Raw genomic sequence first — 19,375 nt, 5'->3', positions numbered from 1 at the left:
GGACCTACCATCCCCAAACATGCAACACCGCTACATAGCTCATGCTTGCCTTTGGGTAATGGTTTTGTCATCATATCTGAACCATTGTCGTCAGTATGGATTTTCTCGATCTTCAACACCTTTTCTTCAAGAACATCTTGGATCCACTAATATCTCACATTTATATGCTTGGACTTAGAATGAAAACTAGAATTCTTACTGAGGTGGATGGCACTTTGACTGTCGCAATGAATAACATAATTATCCTGTTTCATACCAAGTTCTTTTAACAGCCTCTTCATCCATAACATCTCTTTGCAACATTCTATAATGGCAATATATTCTGCCTCTGTAGTAGATAAAGCTACACACTTTTGTAATTTAGATTGCCATGACACTGCTCCCCCTGAAAATGTAAATAGGTAGCCTGATGTGGACCTTTTGGAGTCTACATCTCCTGCCATGTCTGCATCTGTGTGACCGATTAATACTGGCTTATCATTACCAAAATATATACGAGCTTTAGACGTACCTCTAAGATACTTCAGAATCCACTTCATTGCTAACCAATGCTCTTTGCCTGGATTAGCAAGAAATCTGCTTACTACTCCAACTGCAAATGCAATGTCCGGTATTGTACACACCATTGCATACATCAAGCTTCCTACAGCTGAAGCATAAGGAATTTTCTCCATTTCTTCTTTCTCACTTTTAGTTGATGGACACTGATCACGAGTCAACTTGAAGTGACTGGCTAATGGACAACTCACTGGTTTTGTCTTGTCCGTATTGAACCTTTCTAGAACCTTCTCATTGTATCTTTCTTGTGATAGCCAAAGTTTTCCAACTTTTCTATCACGAGAGATATGCATGCCAAGAATTTGTTTTGCTGGACCCAACTCTTTCATATCGAAATACTTGTTTAGTTCCTTCTTTAACCTGCTAATTTTATTAGCATCCTGACCAACAATCAACATATCATCAACATAAAGCAGAAGTATAATCAAATCTCCATCAGGAAATTTATGAAAGAAAACACAATGATCTGAAGCCGTCCTGTGATACCCTTGATCCTCATGAACGATTCGAACTTTTTATACCACTGTCTTGGTGCTTGTTTTAACCCATATAAACTCTTATCTAACTTGCAAACTAAGTGTTCCTTACCTTTAACTTCAAACCCTGTTGGTTGTTCCTTTAACTTCAAACCCTGTAACAAGCATCATCTATAAAAGTAACAAAACACAAAGCAGCACCAAGTGTTTTGACCTTTAAAGGTCCACAAATGTCAGAATAAACAAGCTCCAAAACACTGGATTTTCTTTCAGATGCATTCCTTTGAAAGGAAACTCTGTGTTGCTTTCTTACTAAACAATGAGAGCAACTGTTTAAATTTATACCTTTCATGTTCGGTAATTGTTTAGCAAGGATTTGAAGTCCCTTCTCGCTCATGTGCCCGAGTCTTCTATGCCAAAGATCAGTGGAAGAATATTTTTCAATTGCATTCAATTCTCCTTTACACAATTTTACTTGAGTCCTATATAAAGTAAAACACTTCTTCCCCCTTGCTATCACCATTGACCCTTTTGTGAGCTTCCACTTTCCATCACCAAAGTGACTGTGGTACCCTTCATCATCTAATACTCCGGTAGAGATTAGGTTATATCGAAGATCTGGTATATGCCTCGCATTCTTCAGAATCAATGTACTCCATGTGCTCGTCTCAATTTTCACTTCTCCAATTCTTACGATTTTTTAAAAACCTAAGTTTCCCATCCTGACTTTGCCAAGGTCACCAGTTCTGTAAGGGTTAAAGAAATTCTTACGTGGAATAGCATGATACGAAGCACCTGAGTCAACCAACCATATTGTTTCTGGTTCTGACTCAGTCATACTTAAGCAAGTGTCTCCACAACCTGAGAGTAAGATAATGTCATCACCTGATGCAACTGCCGCAACATTATCTTGTTTTTCATCATCCTTCTTACTTTCCTTCTTTGGTTTCCTGCAATCACTCTTGTAATGACCCATTTTTCCACAACCAAAACATCTAACTTCTTTCTTTTGTTTTGATCTCCCATTGACTTATCACGGTTATGAGGTTTTCTACTTTTACCTCTCCCCCGTCTTTCTGTAACAAGTGCATCTGAATGAGACTCTTCTGATGATGATTTCCTTCTTGTTTCTTCTAGAGAGAGAAAAGATGAAGAAACTATAGAGATAAATAAAGCAAAATGAAGGTTTGGGTGTCAATGTACGATGCAAGGGTAAAAGAGGAAGAAAAAAAATAAATGTACAATTGAAAAAGAAAACTGTCAGAAAAAATACACAAACGAACGCTTTGGACCCGCGCCTAATTTCCTTTACACGTTGGGGCCGAATCTCATCAACCCATGACTTTTTGGGCCTCCAACAAATTTCTATAAAAAAATGGGTAAAAAAGATCACCAAATTAGGGCTTTAATAGTTATCTATAAATTAGGTACTTAATTTGTTAATACTAGTATTATTTGATAGATGAAGCAATACTGTTAAATAGTTATTTTCCGTGTGGCCTCCTAGTTTATGATCCAATTCTTGCCATACTCCCTACTTTTAGAGAAACATTGAGATAAACCCTTTTGAAACTTTTCGTCTATTGACCATCTATTGACTATTTTCTTTTATTGTGATTCTTAAAATACTTTTGTTCTACTTAGTTTATTTCTCCTACATTAAGAAGATAAAACAGTCAACAGACGGATACTTTCAAAAGGGAACCATCTGAATATTTCTCTAAAAATAGAGAGCCAAACAAAAATCCGATGATAAACTAGAAGGTCATACAGAAAATAACCGTTTTGGATATAAGACACCAAACTTTAAAGAATAATTCTTTTTTATTGAAGATAAAATATATAATTAAAACTGAAGAGTACGATTACAATACATTTTAGAAATAAAAATCAAGATGTATTTCCAAAATCTATTACTTTGCATCTTCTTGACCTAATTTGCTTGCTTGTTCGCTGGGTTGTTGTGTGCTCTACTGATGAATGCAAACATGATGCTTGTAAGCGAGGAACGAGGTCTTTTACTTGTTTGATGTGAGGTACTGCTTGCCATTGTATCGAATTTATTAGGTTGTGGAAGTGTTGGATCATGCTATTGTTGTCACTCTCTATGATAATACGAGAATACATTTATTTTGGGATAGTGAAATACCACAACAGACTATTATTTTGTCAAAAACTTATCTTAACAACAAGAAAACATACTAAAGGCATCTTGGCTTCCAAGTCCATATAGACCAAAACATGACAGCATCACATTCACAATCAATCTCTCACTTTCTTTCTCTACTCTTACAAACAACACAATAGCACTATAAGAAATGATGGTACATGAATAATAGATCAAAACTACAAACTGTCATTAGTCAACCGATTATCCATCATAATTCATGCTTAATCAGTAATCGTAGTATCTAAGTGATGAAGAACTTGATATTGTCTCAAGAACTTGCAATACTTCTTTCATTGAGGGTCTTTTGGCTGCAACCACAGATGCACAACTAAACCCTAATTTAAAACATGTTATCAAATCATCCTCTACCACGTCACCTCTGATTGCCAAGTCAGCCATTCTCAAAACTCTACTTCTCTCTTCCAACACAATCCCACCCTCCCAATGAGCCAATTCAGTATCACAAAATATCTTCCCACTCAACAACTCAAGCAGCACCATTCCAAACGAGTACACATCCCATTTCGGGTTTGGTTTTAGGTTCCTGAGCGATTCGGGTGCTTGATAAAGTGAACTGCCGCCGCCCACGGAACTAGGGCTGGGGGTTGAACTGGTGGCTAGGTCTTGTTGACTTTCACGAGAAACCAACCATCTTTTGCTACTGAAAGATCGGGCTGACCCGCCTGCTTTGTGACTACTCTCACCCCACATTAACTTTCCCAACCCAAAATCACTAATTTTCGGGTCCATATCTAGACCCAAGAGAATATTAGTTGGTTTGAGGTTAGAGTGGACGTGTTTTTTGTCATGGAGGTAAGTTAGTCCTCGAGCTACTCCTTTTGCTATCTTGAGACGAACTTCCCATGGTAGATGATACGGTGACGATCCTCCCCTTTCTGCACATGTCAAAATAATAAAAAATGAGAAAGGTCAAGAGCGAAGAAAAAGAACTGAAATTTGAACAGAAAAACTCACTTAAGTGTGTCGTAGTAGCCTAAAAGGCGGAAGAATTAAAACCCTATAAAGTATATAGTGTGCTTATGAGAATCCAATACCGAATGATAAAGAGATGGGGAATGTGATCTTCATTCAGATCGAAGATAACAACTTTATTGATTTTTGTTTCTTTGTGAAATCATAAATGAAATGGGGCTTGAATGAAATAACACATTGATTACAAAGAGAAGGACAGAATGGGAAGACGGCCCCCTTCATTTCATAGTCACCAATAAGCATCCCTATCACAAATTTTGTGACCCTAGCACACGTGGCTGACTCCACCCACATAATTAATAGACCTCATCTTGTCCACAAGCCCTACAGTAAGTAAAGTTGTAACATTTATTGCTATTTACATTGTCCTGCTAGGTTTGATCTTGGGTGGTGAAGTTCTCAGTCTATACTAAATCGATGCCCATCATTTCAACAGATATCTAAGTGTCTAAGATTTGGGTCCAATGTTATATATATTCAAAAAGTATACTCAACCCACCTTGTGAGACTTCTACTTGAACTGCATCTCCTCTCACATGTCCAGTTACGTGGAGAGAGAAAGAGAAACTCTTGTTTCTCTCACATGAGTTCAAGTGAGAGTCACAGGGGGCGGGTTGTGTAGATTTGTTGATATATATTAGGTTCGAAATTGAAACTATTGTCTAGATTTTAGACGTTGTCTCACACAAAATAAGATTGCTACCGGTCTATATATACCAAAAAGTTTAGAACATACGTAGTGACTTATAGCTCATAACTTTGATGCTACACTATAGGTCTTATAACCAGAGACAACATCAACGTTTTTGGTTGGGCAATTTGCAGACACCTCAGGTGTCCATCGACCATCAACAGACGAGAGTAAAATCCAGCAGAACTAGAGGCAAACCTTTTATTCGCACAATGTGATCTAGTAACTGCCCTGAGTGAAAAAAAAACAATTTCCTAACTAATAAACAGAGAAAAAAAACTAGAAAGATAGTAAGAGTAGAGAGTACTTACTGTAAGTGACATTGGCCAAGTTTCCATTAGGAACATGATCATAGATGACAAGCTTTTCATCAGAACCCCAATAAAACCCTCTGATATTAACAAGATTTGGATGTTTTAATTTAGCAATACCCCTTACTTGATTCTCAAAATCTCTAAACCTTTCAAAACCAGTCTCACCAATTCTTCTAACAGCAAGAACAGTTCCATCTTCAAGAACAGCTTTATATACAATACTTGAACCAGTTGTTCCTAATATATAAGCTGAAGCTTTAAGTAATGTTTCTAATTCAAGCTCTGTTTCACCATCAACTATTACTAATTTCCCTTTTTTTCGTTCTTCTTCTTCGAGTTGTTGGTTTTTCTTCTTCTGATTTAAACCCACTTTTTCTTCTTCATCATCTTCATCTTCTTCTTCAGAATTTGTAGTTTCTGAACTTTCTTCATCATTAACACATCTATTTCCTAAGCAAAAACATGAGTTCCCGCTCGAATTTGACGTTTCTTCCTCTGTTTTCTCTGTAATTTTATTAGTAGTAACTTGCTTCTTTTTCTTTCTTAATTTATACACATATAAGAAAACCATAGCTAAAATCCCAATTCCTACTAAATCTCCAACTACAATACCAACTATTGATCCTGGTTTTAATCTATTTCGATCTTTTCGTTTCGACCCATTTTCAAGAGATGAATCTGGAGTTGTGGGTATGGCAGCAATTGCAGGAGGAGAATTGTTTAGTGTTGAAGAAGATGAAGGAATCTTACATGGGTTTCTAAGAATTTTCCCACACAGATCCGGATTATCAGAGAAAGAATTTGTTTCTTGAGAGAGAAAAGTTTTGGTTTCAGGAACTTCTCCAGTCAAATTATTGAAAGAGATATCAATTGTGGCAGATTCAGGAATTCGATTCCCCAATTCAAGTGGAATTTCTCCTGATATTTTATTTGAAGAAAGATTCAAATAATGCAAATTGTTTCCTCCAATTTTTTCAGGCAATGAACCATTAATCAAATTAGAAGATAAATCTAAATACTCAACATTTTCAAAACCACTAGGAATTTCACCAAACAAGTAATTATTTTTCAGAGAAATCAATCTAAGATTTTGAAGAGAAGAAAGATTTGTGGGGAGATTTCCAGTAAGAACATTATCAGAGAGATTCAAAGTTTCAAGACTTTTGAGTCCATCAACAACAAAGTCTGGTAATTGACCAGAGATTGCATTATTAGAGAGAGAAAGTAATTTTAATTCAGAAGCATTGAAGAGAGAGAAAGGAAGAGACCCATTAAGAAAATTATTAGAAAGATCAAGATATTGAAGATGTTGAATCATACCCAAGTTTGCTGGAATTGAACCTAATAATTTACTTTCAGGAAGAATCAAACTAATAACACGATTAGTATCAGAAGAACCAGGAGGAAGTGATGAAAAATCAGAACATCTAACTCCATTCCATGAACATGGATTATGATCTTCATAATTCCAGTTTTTTAACACCATTAAAGGATCTTTAAAAACAGAGTATTTAAAAGAAAGTAACAGAATTCCATCTGTGTTAAGCCCCAAAGATCTAATCACTAAAAGAAGGAGAAGAAATGAAGTAATTTTCCAGGAATTCATGATTTGTTGATGAACAAATTCATGTCTAATAATTCTTCATGAATAAGAAGAAAATAGATAGAGAAAAGGGTAGTAAACTAACTACTAGTAACTACTACTACTACTACTAGTCTTATTAGTCTGATTGGTTGGTGACCAAATTGATTGTATAAATAATAAGTGAAGATCATTTATGATATCAGAACCATGTTATATAAAGAAAACATAGAAAACCTAGAGTGAATTATTGTGGAAAATGAAAACCTAGAGAGAGTAATACAAAAACACCAACTCAAGTAACAGCACATTAGTCCATGACCAACCAGACAATTATATAGTACCGACACTGTTAGTATATTTTAACCTGGACTTGGGATGTAAATGGCACGGATCATCTTGTCCCCGAAACTATTATTAAAAATTCTCCAAATTTGATCAAAAGTTCAAATAAATTTTTGGTTTATTTTCTTAGAGGTCTCCTACTCTGTGACCAGCTTCCCGCGTAGCCTCCTACTTTATCAATTATACTGAAAAGGCTATTTTTTTCGTTACTGTTAAGGGTCTGTTACTCTCGCTCCTCCATCTCATCACCTCTCTCTGCCACGTCAACTCTCTCACCACATCATCATCTTCTCCGATATGGTCTTCGGTCGGTCAAAAATTCCGGCACCTTCACCGGATTGTTTAGAGAAAGAAAGAAAAAAATTTAAGTATGAAGCTTGTCGGAATTTTTGACCGACCGGCAACCCATTGGAGAAGATGATGATGTGGCGAGAGATTTGACATGACAGAGAGAGGTGATGAGATGGAGGAGAGAGATAGAGTAACAGACACTTAACGGTAACGGAAAAAAGAGGGCCTTCTCGGTATTATTGATAAAGTAGGGGGCTACGCGGGAAGCTGGTCACAAAGTAGTAGACCTTTAGGAAAATAATCATTTAGCGGAAAAAGAACACGCAATATTTTGTAGCCTTTAATTTCCTATGTAATTTTTTATTGAGTTATTTTTTTTTCAGCCTCCTGATTTATGACTAGCTATTTTTAACCTCCTTGTTTTTTGTAGATTTATAATTAGCCCATTTTTGTTAATACCGTCAGTTAACTTTAATGGTTTACTTTTATATTTCCATAAGGCCGCGGCTTTGGAGAATAAAGAAAATTCTTCGGGGAATAAATTCTCGAGGGAATCCAGATTATTTTGAAAATTCTCCGGGGAATAAATTTTTATGGGGAATACATAATACATTTTTTTGAAAGTTCTCCTCCATCTCATCTGTTCTCTCTGCCACTTCATCTTCTCGCCACCTCATCATCTTCTCCGGCGAAGGTCGCCGCCCGACCAATATTCCTGCCGGCAACCTTCAAAAATAAAATAAAAAATAAACTTTTTTTTTTCTCTCTCTCTCTCTAACACTCCGGCGAAGGGAGACCTTCGCTGGAGGTCTGGTCTGTTCGTGGACAGACCTCCAAGGTCTGTTCGTGGACAGACCTCCAAGGTATGTTCGTGGACCGACCTCCAAGGTCTGTTCGTGGACCGATCAAACCTCCGGCGAAGGTCTCCCTTAGCCGGAGTGTTAGAGAGAGAGAGTAAGGAAGAGAGAGAGAGAGAGAGAGGAAGAGAGAGAAAAAAAAATTATGTTTGAATTGAGGTCGTCGGCTGGAAAATTGGCCGGCCGGCGACCTTCGCCGGAGAAGAAGATGAGGTGGCGAGAAGATGAGGTGGTAGAGAGAGATGATAAGATGAAGGAGCCTATTTTTATAGCATCTTCTAAAATTAAAAGCCCTTTAGCAATAAAAAAGAAACATAAAAGTCAATCTTATTTGACTAGTTTTAAGGAAAGTCTTTATTCCCTGAAGGATTTTCTTTATTCCCCAAAGCTGCGGCCTTCCATAATTGTCTTTATTATTAAAGTGGTTTTGTAAATTCAAATTCAAAATTAGCTCATTTTTAAATATGGTTAATTTCCAAAAAAAATTCAACTCTTCCAAAACTAACTTGAGGGCCAAAATGAAATTCATTTTAACAAAATCTGAAAACATGACACCTTCTCTCTCTTCTCCACATCATCTCTCTCGCCACCTCATCATCTTCTCCCGTGAAGGTCGTCGGTCGGTCAAAAAAAAGATTATTAATCTTGTGAAGCAATTTAGTTTGTGTCAAACTTCTCCAGCCTTTATGGTAATCTAGGATTTATTCAAATCATAAGGAGTAAGAAATTTTTGTGTTCCCTTTCTTGATCAGTGTTATCCACCATAGTTTTGGTGAAGAATTGCTATCAAAGAGTGTGTTTTACACATCTTGAAGAGTTGATTAATCCCCTATTGTTTTACGCAGGGATTGTGTAACCCATTATTTCCATCATAGTGGAAGATTTGTGGACTAGGTCCCGTGGTTTTTTACCTTCCATCTTGGAGGTTTTTTCCCACGTTAAATAATCTTGGTGTCTCTGCTTTTAGTTTCACATCGTTTATCTTCTTATTTGTGAACAATTTATTTAGGCTATTTTTCCTAACAAGTGGTATCAGAACTCAAACTAGATTTATCGATCAGAAATAAGAAAGGGAAATAGTAGTGCACTTTACACATGATTCAAGTGGATTCGTGAATGAGAGTTGAATGCAGTTAGAATGTGAGATATTAGTGGATTCAAGACGTTCTTGAAGAAAAAAGTGTTGAAGATCAAGAAAATCTATATAAACGACAGTACTTCAGATATGATCGCAAAACCATTGTCCAAAGGCAAACATGAGCTATGTGGTAGTATTGTTTGGCTTGGGGGTGGTGGGGGCTTTTCATAAGTCGGGAAGGGGAGTTTGTTGTGGTCCCTCCATAAATAAAAGGGATTCTTAGTTGAAAGAGGAATTTTCAACTAGCTCAAGAAGTAAGTCTCCTCCCGCAGTTATTAACACCCCATGCTTCTTACACAACCAATGTGAGAGTATCCTAACAATCTTCCTAACTTCAATAGTTATTGGGCTGAGACTTGACTCGTCCGACACTTACTAGTTACTAACACACCTCATGCCCTTTCCACTAACAATCTTCCTAATTTCATAGTTATTGGGCTGAGACTTGTTATAAAAGGGCCATGACACTAGTGTAGGGTGGTTTTCGGCCTCTCTCACTCAAAAAATTAGCTCAAGAAGTAAGGTTCCTCTCGCACTTCGTAACACGCCTTATGCTCCTTCCACTATCAATGTGGGATTATTCTAACAACGTAAACACGTTATTTTATACTATTCATTCCATGAATAAGAGAAGTGTCGTTCCACTACACTCCTTGTCCCCCATGATAAGTTGATAACCATAAGAAGTTAAAAGCAAACGTCCCAAGAAAACAAAAGTTTGAGAGAAATATCTGATTTGGGTTTCGTCCCTCTTGTTGACTTTCATTTAATAATTCTAGACTTGTTACAAGGACAGAATTTTTAATAATTAATTTATAGAAAAAGAGAAAAAGGTAAGAAGCTAAATTCAATGGACTTGAATAATTCCAAGTCCAAGGGCTGTTTGTTCACTGTAACTCTACCTCAGCGGCTCAGCCCTTGTATCTTTATGAAGTGCAGTATTTAGTTAAAAAAATCACTTATTACTCGACTTCTTCTACTATTTTACGCGTTAGGAAACTCGTAATATTTTAGATTGAACCCTGTATATGGTACTCATAAAATACAATTGCGACCTCTAAGGTATATGCTTCGGACAAAGACACTTTATCTGAGAAAAGAAAACTGTAAAAATGACCCTCGACTTCCCTCTAAGATAATGCAATTTCTGAATCGCAAAACTTTTCAAACCATGCTACGTAGAGCCCTCGAACTCTAATACTACGGTTTTGGGGTGGTACATAAGAATATTCACCTAGATGTTTAGGACTTCGTGACCAATCTAATACGACTAGCTAAAGAGTTTAACCAACCGTTCGAGTTCGTATTAGCCATCTATCTATTATTTTTTTAGAAAGGTAATATAGCATTCGTGTCTCAAACCATCCAAATCATTTTGAAAACAAATGACAAATCAAAGATAAAGCGATCGAGCTGTTAAGTAGGTTGTACAGCATACCCTTCTGAGTTCCAAGTTTAGTGAAATTGCTTTCTCTCTGCTCTTATTCATCTCTAAGAACTAACCTGTATCATCATATCAGTCATTGTCTCTCTAAATAGCAATTCACAGGTTTTCAAAAAGAAGGATATGGAAGTTCCAAGTGACCTTCAAATAAGTACCTATTGAAATGGACTAGACTCCACAAAATTATAAAGGTGGCAGTGTCTCCTCACTAAAGGACTCAAAAAAGTTAAAATAAATGAGACAAAGCTAATTAAATTGAAAGAAGAAAGGCTAAAATTAATAATGGTAGCCTACTGTATTTTTCATTGAAGGATCTATTGTGGTTTGGATTACTTGCTTAAGAAGAGACATCGGAAAAATTGGAATGTCTCCATTCTCAATTTGGAAAGAAAAAACAACACCGAGTAACAAATGAATTTGTTCAATTCTCTAGCAAAGAAATTTTTCTCGAAAGAAAAAAAAAATCTCTAGCAGAGAAATTGTTAATGATAACACCGTTCACTGGCAAAATCTAGATGGCAGATTGCAACGAGTTAGTATTATTATTGTTGGAAACGAAACCAAATTTAAATCGGTTCGACTCATATTATTCAAAAACATAACGTGTCAATATGTTTATCATTGAGTTTAAGTTTAGAGCCAAGAGTTACTCAATGGGTCAATTCTGATTCCTGATGAATAATATTTTCGTTTGAAATTTTTGGTTAAAATATAGACTATAAGGCGAAGTGGAAAAGTTAGATTGTTTTATGTTAAAATAAGGATTAAAACGTAAGATGAGAAAGTTATAGTCAAACGAAATAGTCCTAACTGTGAGAATTATCGTTCAGATAATTCGAGTATTAGTCGAATGATAGAAATATATTTCACAATAGTAAAGAAGAGAGAGAGGTAGAGATTAATATTTCTCTTGTGTATTAACAACAATGAGGGTTACAGGTATTTATAGACTAATGAAATACAATTAGGGTAAATCTAGGATAAAGATTACAAGTATATGATGTTTATCTAAATATAATACGGAGTCTTCTGGAATACAGAGACCGGTGGGACCGGTCTCTCTCTTGGCCGACCGGGTTGGTCGACCGGGTTATATGGATCGGGTGGCCGATCCATATACATAACCCTAATACTCCCCCTCAAGTTGGAGCAGGAATGTCAATGATGCCCAACTTGCCAATAATGGATTTGAAAGCTTCTGCACCTAGTGGCTTCGTAAGTATGTCAGCGAGTTGTTCCGAGGAGGGAGTAAATGTTGGAGCAATCAAGTTGTTTTTAATCTTCTCACGAACCAGATGGCAGTCGATCTCTATGTGTTTGGTTCGTTCGTGAAAAACTGGATTCTCGGCAATGTGAATAGCCGCACGATTGTCACAGTGGACCGGCATGGGGGATGAATGATCAATCCCTAGATCGGAGAGAAGAGATTTGAGCCATTGAAGCTCACAAGTGAGAGTGGCCATGGCCCGATATTCAGCTTCCGCGGAAGATCGAGCAATGGTGTGTTGTTTCTTGGATTTCCAAGAAAGTGGGCTGGACCCAAGCATTGTGATATAACCAGTGGTGGATCGTCTGGTTGTGGGACAGCCAGCCCAATCTGAATCACAGAAACCAGAAACCAGAAGACGACTAGAAGAAGAGAGTAAGATTCCTTTTCCAATGGAACCTTTGAGATATCGCAAGACTCGGTGTGCAGCATCCATGTGTGAGGAACGAGGATCTTGCATGAATTGACTAAGACTGTTGACCGCGAAAGTAATGTCCGGACGAGTCACAGTGAGATAAATAAGGCGGCCTATAAGGCGACGAAATACTGTGGGATCCTCTAGGGGTTGACCATCTGTTGCAGATAGTTTCGATTTTTGATCCATAGGAAAAGGGGAAATTTTGAAGCGGTGAGTCCCGAGTCTTTGAGAATGTCAACAATATACTTGCGTTGACACAAAAATATACCTTTAGAAGATCTGGATACCTCAATACCTAAGAAGTATTGAAGACGTCCAAGGTCTTTGAGAGAGAAGGCAGAGCTAAGGATAGGATTTGAGGGAGGATATGGCTGAATTGTTATTCCCTGTTATTATGATGTCATCAACATAAACCAAGACATATATTGATGTGGAACCTCTGTGATATGTAAAAAGAGAGTAATCGGAGAGGGATTGTACGAAACCTCGTTTCAGTAGTACAGAGGAAAACTTAGAAAACCACTGGCGAGAGGCCTGTTTGAGGCCATAAAGAGATTTTTTAAGGCGGCAGACACGTGTCTCCCCCTGAGGTGAAAAGCCAGGTGGTAACTTCATAAAAACTTCTTCGTCCAAATCTCCTTGGAGGAAGGCGTTGTTAACATCCAATTGGTGGAGAGACCAGCCTTTGACTGCTGCAATGGACAGAAGAACCCTGACTGTTACTAATTTTGCGACGGGTGCAAAGGTATCAGTGTAGTCAAGACCTTCGACCTGAGTATAGCCTTTGGCAACGAGTCGTGCTTTGTAACGCTCAATTGAACCATTAGCGTTGAATTTGATTTTGTAAACCCATTTGCACCCAATGGGTTTCTTTCCAGCTGGAAGGGGGGTCAAGGTCCAAGTATTGTTTGATTCAAGGGCCTTGATTTCTGCGGACATGACCTCCCTCTAATGTGGGGAAGTCATAGCTTCCTTGAAGGAAGTGGGTTCTTCATGTGAAAGGACCGATGTAAGGAAAATCCTGTGGTCTTTAGAAAAGGGTGCGACTGAGAGATAATCCATGAGGGGATAAGGAGTATTTGACCGAGATGTAGAATATGGCAGCGAGATGTTGTTACAATCGTAATCTGCCAGATGAGGTGGAGGTCGTCGATCACGTGGCGGACGCTGATTAGGAGGAGGAGCGCCCATAGAGATTGATGAGGACACTTCTGTCGAAGGAGGCGGGACAGTTTCGGGCTGCTGGTCGGTGAGATCAGCAGCCTGTGGAAGGTCACCCGAAGAGGGAGGTGCCAATAGGGACTAGGCCTGTGTAGGCGTGCCCGTAGAGGGGTGTGCCGGAAGTGGCCGAGAAGATCCTTGACCAAGAGGGGGTGCCTGCAGAGGGCGAACAGAAGTGTGGTCAGGGGTTGTGGGAGGCGAACCCGAGGACGGGGGTGCCTGTATAGAAGGAGCAACAAGTTGACTAGAAGTTGGACTTAAGGAGTCAGACCTGGTTGCCGATAAAGAGGAAGTCGGCTGAAGCCGACTGTTGGGGTGCCTGTAGAGGCCCGTGTTCGGCTGAACAGTGGGTGCCTGTAAGTCAGAGACGGCGGAAGGCGGAAAGGTGAATGTCCCGTCATCCAAAATTGATAAAAACGGTCGTGATGGCCGAGAGGGTTGTTGATCAAGTTTCTCGAATGGAAATCGATTTTCTTGAAAAGTAACATGACGAGATGTGTAAATCTTATTAGAATTGAGGTCATAGATTCTGTAACCTTTTTGAGCGTAAGGATAACCAATGAATATGCCAGGAAAAGCGCGGGCATCCATTTTATGACGTATTTTGGTATTGTGAGCGTAACATAGACAACCAAAGACCCGAAGGTTGTCAAGAGAAGGGCGGGAGCCCATGAGTATCTCATGAGGTGATTGCCCTTGAAGGACGGGTGTTGGAATTTTATTGATCAAATATACTGCTGTCAGAACACATTCTCCCCAAAATTTGAGTGGAAGATTGGCTTGAAAGCGGAGTGCCCTAGCCACATCAAGGATGTGACGGTGTTTTCGTTCTACCACCCCGTTTTGTTGAGGGGTGTAGATACAACTTCTTTGATGAACAATACCCTTATTATTAAAAAAAAATTTGAATTTCATTGGACAGAAATTCGGAGCCGTTATCGGATCGTAACGTTTGTAAAGATGGAAATAAGAGATTGTTATTACCGGAACGCATATTTGTAATGTTAGATTGGAATTAAGTAATGGTGTAATTCACAAATTTAGAAAGAAGTTTGAAAGTTTCTGATTTGGAATGCATAAGATAAATCCAAGTACACCGTGAAAAGTCGTCTACTAATGTGAGAAAATAGCGACAACCGGATGTTGATGGTATATTGAATGGTCCCCATATATCGGCGTGTATTAATTCAAAAATACGAGAAGATTTAGATGTACTAGAAGGAAAAGAAAGACGTGGTTGTTTAGAGAGAGGACATATATCACACGGAACTTTATTGATTAAATCATTCTTAATACATGGATATTTAGAAGAAATAAAAGACAAACGTTCTAAAGACGGGTGGCCAAGTCGCCAATGCCATAAATCAAAACTACTAGAATTACTAGAAAGAAAAGATGAAAAAATCCTAGGTTCCGTGCGAAAGTGATAAAGACCGTCATGAAGATCACCAAGGCCAATCGTCCTTGTCGTTGTTGGGTCCTGAAAGACACAAGATGATTTGTTAAAATAAACACCACAATCAAGAGATTTAGTGGTTTCAAAAACCGAAATAAGATTAAACTTAAAAGTCGGTATATGTAAGACATTAAGAAGATGAAAATCTTTAGAAAGTGGAATGGAACCAATATGAATAACTTGTGAACGTGAACCATCCGGTAAACGGACGTAATAATTTGATGGTGCCTTTGTATAAGACGAAAAAGATGAAAGGGAGGCGCATATATTTTTCGCGGCTCCCGAATCGATTATCCATGGAAGAATATAAGAGGACTTACCCGTAAAGTTGACCGTTGGATCGGTGCCTATATGGAGGGTGTTTGCAGCAGCTTGGTTATTCTCAAATAACCGAACCAAGTGATGGTATTGATCTTGGGTCATCGTGGTGGCTGAAGGCACCCCCAGTTGTGTCGGGTCAGAGACCGAACCGGTCAAACAGAGCCGGCGGGCTGGGTCTGTCGGGTACGTGGAGGATAGCCATGCAATTTGTAGCATGTATCCTTCACGTGCCCATGTTGGTGGCAATGTTCACAATAGGGCCGAGCCCGTTTCGGTCGTTGATGGTCTTGCCGGTCGGTCCTATCACGTCCACCCGACGGTTGTCCGGCGGCTAAGGCGGCGGCGTCGGTGGTGACCATATCCGAGTGGGTGAGATTTTGTTGGATCTCCTCCTGTTTAACCATACTGTGAATTTTAAGAACAGACGGGAAGGGATCCATAAGAAGTATCTGACTTCGGATAGGAGCGAAGCGGTCATGGAGTCCTTGAAGAAACTCCATAGCCCGATCTTGATTAGATCGATCAATTAAAGCTTTACCGTGACCACATTGACATGGTTCGATAGCAAGAAGAGATTGGAGCTCATCTTGGTGAGACTTTAGATTAGTGAAGTAAGTAGAGACGTATAATCCGTCTTGTTTCATTGAAGAGATTGCACGTTTGAGTTGAAAAATTTTTGGTGCATTCGTTTGATGGAATCTATCATAAAGATTTGTCCAAATTTCAGCAGCAGATTCATCATATAAGATGGATTGACGAAGATCAGGAGAAACTGAGTTGACTAACCAACTGGATACGAGATCATTACATCTCTCCCATGCATGTAAATCAACTGGGGTTGTCGGTTTAGAGATTGAACCATCGACAAACCCGAACTTATCTTTGGCTCTTAAAGCCATCTTCATCCCTCTTGACCAGGAGGCATAGTTATCTCCGGAAAGAAGAGGTGTAATCAGTATAGTAGTAGGAGAGTCACTATGATGAATATCATAGATTGCAGAACAGTGTGGAGGAGTGGTTGGATTGTAATCCGAACCAGATTCAGTAGGTGCAGACATGATGATTAAAGAGAAAGATCGAAATCGTCAAAAAAAAAAGAGTGGCTCTTATACCATGTGAGAATTATCGTTCAGATAATTCGAGTATTAGTCGAATGATAGAAATATATTTCACAATAGTAAAGAAGAGAGAGAGGTAGAGATTAATATTTCTCTTGTGTATTAACAACAATGAGGGTTACAGGTATTTATAGACTAATGAAATACAATTAGGGTAAATCTAGGATAAAGATTACAAGTATATGATGTTTATCTAAATATAATACGGAGTCTTCTGGAATACAGAGACTGGTGGGACCGGTCTCTCTCTTGGCCGACCGGGTTATATGGATCGGGTGGCCGATCCATATACATAACCCTAATACTAACAATTGTTATTAACCTTCGGGATTTCATCACGCATCTCTTTGGACAATTCTATCTAACCGCCAAACTCTATTTTCTTGTTGGATTCCTTCAAGAGTTCGGCCAAATCCTAGGAACAACGACAGTTCGTTTTTAACGTTCGTTGCTATAGCCAATAGGTGTCTCCTTTTGCAACCACTTATTCAAAACATATAAGTATGACCCAAATGAATTCTAAATTTCGTTTTGTTTTCTTCTGTTCATTCAACACTAAGAGCTCTATATTCTTTTTTGTGAGAATATCAATTCAACGGAGAAAGTCAAGAGCATTCTTTTGTGTCTTAGATAACACTAGTCTCCCCCTCTCTTCTGAATAAATTAAACATTTCATGTGTGTTTGGAATGTAAGTTTGAATTAAGAAGATAGAAACAAGAGCATGAAACTGTAAATATTCGAATATGTCTATAACACAAAACCGAAAACATTTCAGTATATCTACAATCAAGAATCAAAAACTTTCTAGTGTATCTAGAATCTAAAATTAGGAGCATTCAATTGTATAAAAATGTCATATACCCCGATTGAGCACGAGTAATAACGTGACTCAGATGACTAACAACCAGCAATTTCCGATAAAAAGAGTAATTCCTGTGACTTCTTGTCCATTGGCAACAATTTTCTTAATTATCTTTGTTTTATCAATATAATAAAATTCAATTAATTCTTAATTTCTCTTTGATCTTCAGAATACATTCAATGAAAGACACAAACTGCATTTTGTCTTTCCCTTTGTAATGGAATTTAGCCAATAAAAAATAAAATGATATTTTAATTAAAAAAAAAAACAAAAACGAGAAGACTAATAATTTAATTATTTTGAAGTTGGGTTGGGTTGGTTTGTTTTTCTAATAATTAACAATAATTTTTGTGACATTTGAGCAACGCCATCTTATCATACTCTAAAGTCCATCTTCTTCACCAACTTTTGATTTGTTCTTTTAGTCTTGATAAATTATTTAATTTTCGATTTATAATTTGTTGCAGTTTGTGGCGTAAATATTCAAGACCACACGGAAGCATTGTTTTCTTTCTAAAGAATAATTATTACCTCACACGCCTTACCATTGTATTCTAACTATTATGATGGTAAGGTCTAAAAATAACGACCCTTCCAAAAAATTGGCTTGATTCCATAACCCTACGTCCCTACCTTTGGATTCTTAGGAAATAATGTTATTAATATTCAAATGGGTTTGGAATTTTGGGTTGATAATATTTTTTTTGTTGGATTGCATGTGCCTTCTCTGCCAGGGCAAGCTACTGCTAGTAAATAGTATCCCCAAGGACCCCAACATTTAGTCAAATCATTCGAGTTGACAGAATTAGAATTCAACCGTTATACAACTACAGGAGTTTTAGGCCGATTTAGGAGAGAATACAAATCAATGGCTAGAATTTCTTTGCGATTTAAGAGACAAAATCAGAGAAGTTGATGATTGTTGATTTGGGGTTCCCTCCCAAATGAGGGTGGATTTTTATGGGCAATTCATTTTCCATTTAGAATTATTGGAGGGACGCTCGAGTTGTTGAAATGCCAGCGTCGTAATTGCTTATATTATACCATGTTTCAAACTCGAACCTGTTTCATGTCTTGGAGAGATTCAAGCACACCCGAAACACTTAGACCGAAGTCATACGTTCAAACTGAGGTTGAGACTTGACTCTTCATCTACTATTGCTTTTTCTAGTCTCGCTAATGAGTAACTTCACGGAAGAAGAAACCAAATGTTATAAAAGAACCGCTAGGAACAAATGAGTTTTACTATAGGGCATAGGCACACATCATCTCTCTTTGACTTGGTCCAAAGATTTAGACTAAGTCTTTACTACTCCCACACACTAAAATCATGTTTGGTGCATGTGAATGGCGTGAGAATGAAATGTGATTCTTGGGAATCGTAATCTAACTTATTGTTTGACTCGCGGGAATGGAAGGGGAATCGTATTCCCTAAGGAATAGGACTCTCCCTAATGGTAACAGGGGCGGCCCAGGCCCAAAGCAGTTGCTTTGGGCCCCATTTTGAGAAGGGCTCCCAAAATATACTTTTTATAGGCACCGGGTGAAAAAAAATCAAAGGAGGCTGCTCCTTTAAATCAGTCCCTGAATCCAAGAGGTTAAGAGAACTGCACGTGACTTCTCCCTTACCTGGGCAACTGAAAGAATCCTAGTAACTACTGGCCTAGTGTCACGGCCTTTTTGTCCCGTTAGGTCGACCCGGCATATTATGCTCAAAGACACAGGTCGATAGTGCGGAATATCAAATCCTAACGTGTCGTGCGGCGTCATGTACTCCCTCCTAGTACATAACCAGCCTTCTCGAACATATTCGGAGCATCTCGACTATCAAGTCACCTTGGTTCCCAACCAA

General features: G+C 38.2%; 2 protein-coding genes across 2 annotated transcripts; both read right to left on the bottom strand.

Annotated features, from left to right (window-relative positions):
• Window positions 1-3,160: 3,160 nt before the first annotated feature.
• LOC147544979 (putative LRR receptor-like serine/threonine-protein kinase At4g37250) lies at window positions 3,161-7,173 on the bottom strand. Its single transcript, XM_086634144.1, has 2 exons — window positions 5,200-7,173; window positions 3,161-4,100 (listed from the first exon to the last, which is right to left on the bottom strand). The coding sequence occupies exons 1-2, from the start codon at window positions 6,806-6,808 to the stop codon at window positions 3,430-3,432; spliced, it is 2,280 nt and encodes a 759-aa protein (XP_086490270.1). The 5' UTR covers window positions 6,809-7,173; the 3' UTR covers window positions 3,161-3,429.
• Window positions 7,174-15,210: 8,037 nt separating this feature from the next.
• On the bottom strand, window positions 15,211-16,600 carry LOC147544978 (uncharacterized). The gene is made up of 2 exons (XM_086635779.1): window positions 15,949-16,600; window positions 15,211-15,245 (listed from the first exon to the last, which is right to left on the bottom strand). Exons 1-2 carry the CDS (start codon window positions 16,598-16,600, stop codon window positions 15,211-15,213), a joined length of 687 nt encoding a protein of 228 aa, XP_086491905.1.
• Window positions 16,601-19,375: the final 2,775 nt, after the last annotated feature.

Source organism: Eschscholzia californica, unplaced genomic scaffold, assembly GCF_041429995.1.
Source record: "Eschscholzia californica isolate CP2 unplaced genomic scaffold, dmEscCali1.0.p SCAF_4, whole genome shotgun sequence".
Lineage (NCBI taxonomy): Eukaryota > Viridiplantae > Streptophyta > Magnoliopsida > Ranunculales > Papaveraceae > Eschscholzia > Eschscholzia californica.
The sequence above is the reverse complement of the archived record's forward strand: the minus strand, read 5'-3'. Positions and strand labels throughout refer to the sequence as shown.

Bases quoted from the DNA above. Each gene is read 5' to 3' on its own strand.
- LOC147544978 (XM_086635779.1), bottom strand. From the start codon at position 16,600: ATGTCTGCACCTACTGAATCTGGTTCGGATTACAATCCAACCACTCCT. The intron at 15,246-15,948 runs GTATGGTTAAAC...TGTGTCTTTCAG, and splicing joins GTCTGTTCTTAAAATTCACA to GACCCAACAACGACAAGGAC.
- LOC147544979 (XM_086634144.1), bottom strand. From the start codon at position 6,808: ATGAATTCCTGGAAAATTACTTCATTTCTTCTCCTTCTTTTAGTGATT. The intron at 4,101-5,199 runs GTAAGTACTCTC...TGACATGTGCAG, and splicing joins CTTGGCCAATGTCACTTACA to AAAGGGGAGGATCGTCACCG.